Source organism: Aplysia californica, unplaced genomic scaffold (genome assembly GCF_000002075.1).
Source record: "Aplysia californica isolate F4 #8 unplaced genomic scaffold, AplCal3.0 scaffold00338, whole genome shotgun sequence".
Lineage (NCBI taxonomy): Eukaryota > Metazoa > Mollusca > Gastropoda > Aplysiida > Aplysiidae > Aplysia > Aplysia californica.
In genome coordinates, this window is record NW_004797608.1 from 44,262 (window position 1) to 47,529 (window position 3,268).

The window sequence follows — 3,268 nt, forward strand, 5'->3', positions numbered from 1 at the left end:
GTAGAGAGAGAGAGAGGAAGAGAGAGAGAGAGAGAGAGAGAGAGAGAGAGAGAGAGAGAGAGAGAGAGAGAGAGAGAGAGAGAGAGAGAGAGAGAGAGCCTTTCTCATTACCGCCCACAATGCGCCCCGTACACCGGCTATCAGAAGCTATCAGACGAGAGACAACGAGTGTTTACTGATCTTCCTGGATACTCTCGGAACTGAACAGAGCTGTCTGTCTCCTGACCACACACTTTTGGCCCTTTAAAAAAAGTAGGTGATTTTACGCCCACATCAACACAATTTAGATAATCTAGTAGGTGGACTTTGGCCATGCCTGTTAGGGCTATCACAGGCTGAGAGGGATACATCTCAGCAGAAAGACCGAGATACTTTACTTTTACTTTTTCCTTCCTCTGGTATCCTTAGGATGTCGAGGGGAGGTGCAGGTTTCGGTCCTCTGCTAGGTGTGTAGCGTCTGTGATAGATATGTTATGTTGTTCCAGGACCTTTTAAACCCCATCCAGTCAGGTCTTTCTTGGTTTTATTCTTCATTTAAAGCCGGATTCTCAGGTGTTGTAAGCTCTAGCTGCTAGACTCTAGTTGTTTCTGGGGCATTCTGGTTAGATGTTCAAACCATTTGACTCTTTGAAGCTCTATGAAATTTATTACTGGTTGTATTCCGGTTTGTAGACGTATGGTCTTGTTTCTTATGCGGTCTCTTCTGGTGACGTTGACGGTTTTGCGGAGACACCTCATTTCGCATTCACTGATTTTTCTTTCTTGTGCCTTGTTTAGGGACCATGAAAGACAGAACTCAATAAAAATTCTCACCATTCGAGAATCGAACTCGGTTTTACTGGGTTTGACAGCAAAGCGGAAAGCTACTCCACCACAAACCTCTGAACTTATCGCTGCCACATCTCGAGCTATGCGATATTCAAATCAATTATACAAAATGTTAAAAAGCTGAATACGATCAGAAGATATCCGATCCGAAATCGATTGAAAGCAATTATTTTTAATAACCGCAGTACATTTAGAGGATGAGGGGGTTTACCAGAGAACACACGCTCTGGTAAAAGGAAGTCGGTCCAGGGAAAAACAAACAAACAAACAAACAAAAAATCTCACCCAAAACAAAACAAAACAAACAAGATAAAAAAACAAAATTTATTCATTTGGACTTAGTAAACTAAACCATCTTTTCCCAGACTCTCTTCCTCTCCCCCCCTTCTCTCTCTCTCTTCCTTTCTCTACCTCCTGTCTCCAGCCCCCCCTCTCTCTCTCCCTCACTCTACCTCTCTCTCTCTCTCTCGCTCTCTCTCCATCTCTCCCCCCCCTCTCTCTCTCTCTTTCTTAGTGTGTACTTGCCTTTGTATGTGAAAGACGTATATTTCCATCGGTTTGTGAGCGTCTCGACCTCCCCCCTTTTCACTCGCTGTGTGTCTTACTTTCTCAATCACTCAACACCTTCCCTTTTTTCACTCCCTCTCTCTCTTTCTCTCTCAGCCCCCCCCTCTCCCCACACTAAGCTCTCACATTATCTCTCCATCTCTCTCTCTTCCATCACCCTCTCTCTCTATCTCTCTCTCTCTCACTCTCACTCTCTTTCTTTTTCTCACTCTCTCTTCCACCCCCTCTCTCTTCGTTTCTTTCTCTTTCTCTCCCTCACCCCCCCCTCTCTGTCTATCTCTTTCATTCTCTCTCTCTCGCTGTCTAGTCACTGCCTCACCATCTCTCTCCATCCATCGCTGTCGTTACCCTAAGCCTACACTACATCTATCAGCTGTTTCAAAGGCCAATCACGTCATTTATTGGTGGGCCATATTAAAACGACAGAAAAGTGGGAAGACACGGATTAACATCAAGAGACTAGCCCAGGATAGAGAAAGGTGGACAGTGTTTGTTCGTGGCTTATAACCTGGTGCAGGGTGAGAAAGTGTTTGTCCGTGGCCTATACCCTGGTGCAGAGTGAGAAAGGCAATGATGATGATGATGATATGAAATCGACGAGATACTGACAAACTATACTGCATTCCTGTTCAAATCCCATATTGACATTGTCTTTGTTTCTTTCGTCAATTTCAGGTGGTGTGGACTAACGAGCCACAACCCAATTCACACAGTGCCATGTACAGCCTGAATGGTGGGCTATTTGTGGTGACAGACAGACAGACAGACAGACAGAGAGATAGATAGACTGACAGATAGATAGATAGATAGATCGACAGATAGATAGATCGATAGATAGATAGACAGATAGATAGATAGATAGATGATAGATAGATAGATGGATCGACAGATAGATGGATCGACAGATAGATAGATAGATAGATAGATAGATAGATAGATAGATAGATAGATAGATAGAGAGTTAGATCGATAGATAGATAGATAGATAGAGAGTTAGATCGATCGATAGATAGATAGAGAGTTAGATCGATAGATAGATAGATAGATAGACAGTTAGATCGATAGATAGATAGATAGAGAGTTAGATCGTTAGATAGATAGATAGATAGATAGATAGAGAGTTAGATCGATAGATAGATAGATAGATAGAGAGTTAGATCGATCGATAGATAGATAGAGAGTTAGATCGATAGATAGATAGATAGATAGACAGTTAGATCGATAGATAGATAGATAGAGAGTTAGATCGTTAGATAGATAGATAGATAGATAGATAGAGAGTTAGATCGATAGATAGATAGATAGATAGATAGATAGATAGATAGATAGATAGATAGATAGATAGATAGATCGATAGATTTCAAACAAAGAACAACATGAGCAAAAAAACCCACACACGCACAAACACAAACAAACACAAACAAACACAAAAACAAACAAACAATAACAAACAAACAAACAAACAAACACACAAATGAAACAAAACAATCAACACTCAAGAAATAACTCCATTAAAAAGATTTTAATCACCATACACTTCTTTCTAATCTAAAATTCCTTCTCTCAACTCCCCCTCCCAGCTCTCGTTGCCATAGTAACCATTCCGTTGTTGACGCTGCAACAACAAGCGGAAGGCATGGTGTTGCCCACTTCCGCTGGTTCCCGGACCGATGACGTCATCGTTCATTCCAGTCCCAGGACGAAAGGTGAGTGGGAGATTTGGGGAATACATTTTTTGTCAAAAAATTCTTGTTGTGAGACACAGTTTTAGAAAGAGGATTGCGTGTGTGTTTGTGAGTGTGTGTGTGTGTGTGTGTGTGTGTGTGTGTGTGTGTGTGTGTGTGTGTGTGTGTTAGTGTGTATGTACTCAGTT

General features: G+C 41.8%; 1 protein-coding gene across 1 annotated transcript in view; it reads left to right on the top strand.

Annotated features, from left to right (window-relative positions):
- LOC101847827 (uncharacterized protein DDB_G0271670) overlaps nt 1-3,268 on the top strand; it is a gene marked incomplete at its 3' end in the record, with an annotated part of 21,647 nt that overhangs the window by 15,525 nt on the left and 2,854 nt on the right. Inside the window, 2 exon segments of the mRNA XM_013085040.2 lie at nt 2,071-2,128; nt 2,976-3,101. Of these exon segments, the coding sequence (XP_012940494.1) occupies nt 2,113-2,128; nt 2,976-3,101 (142 nt within the window).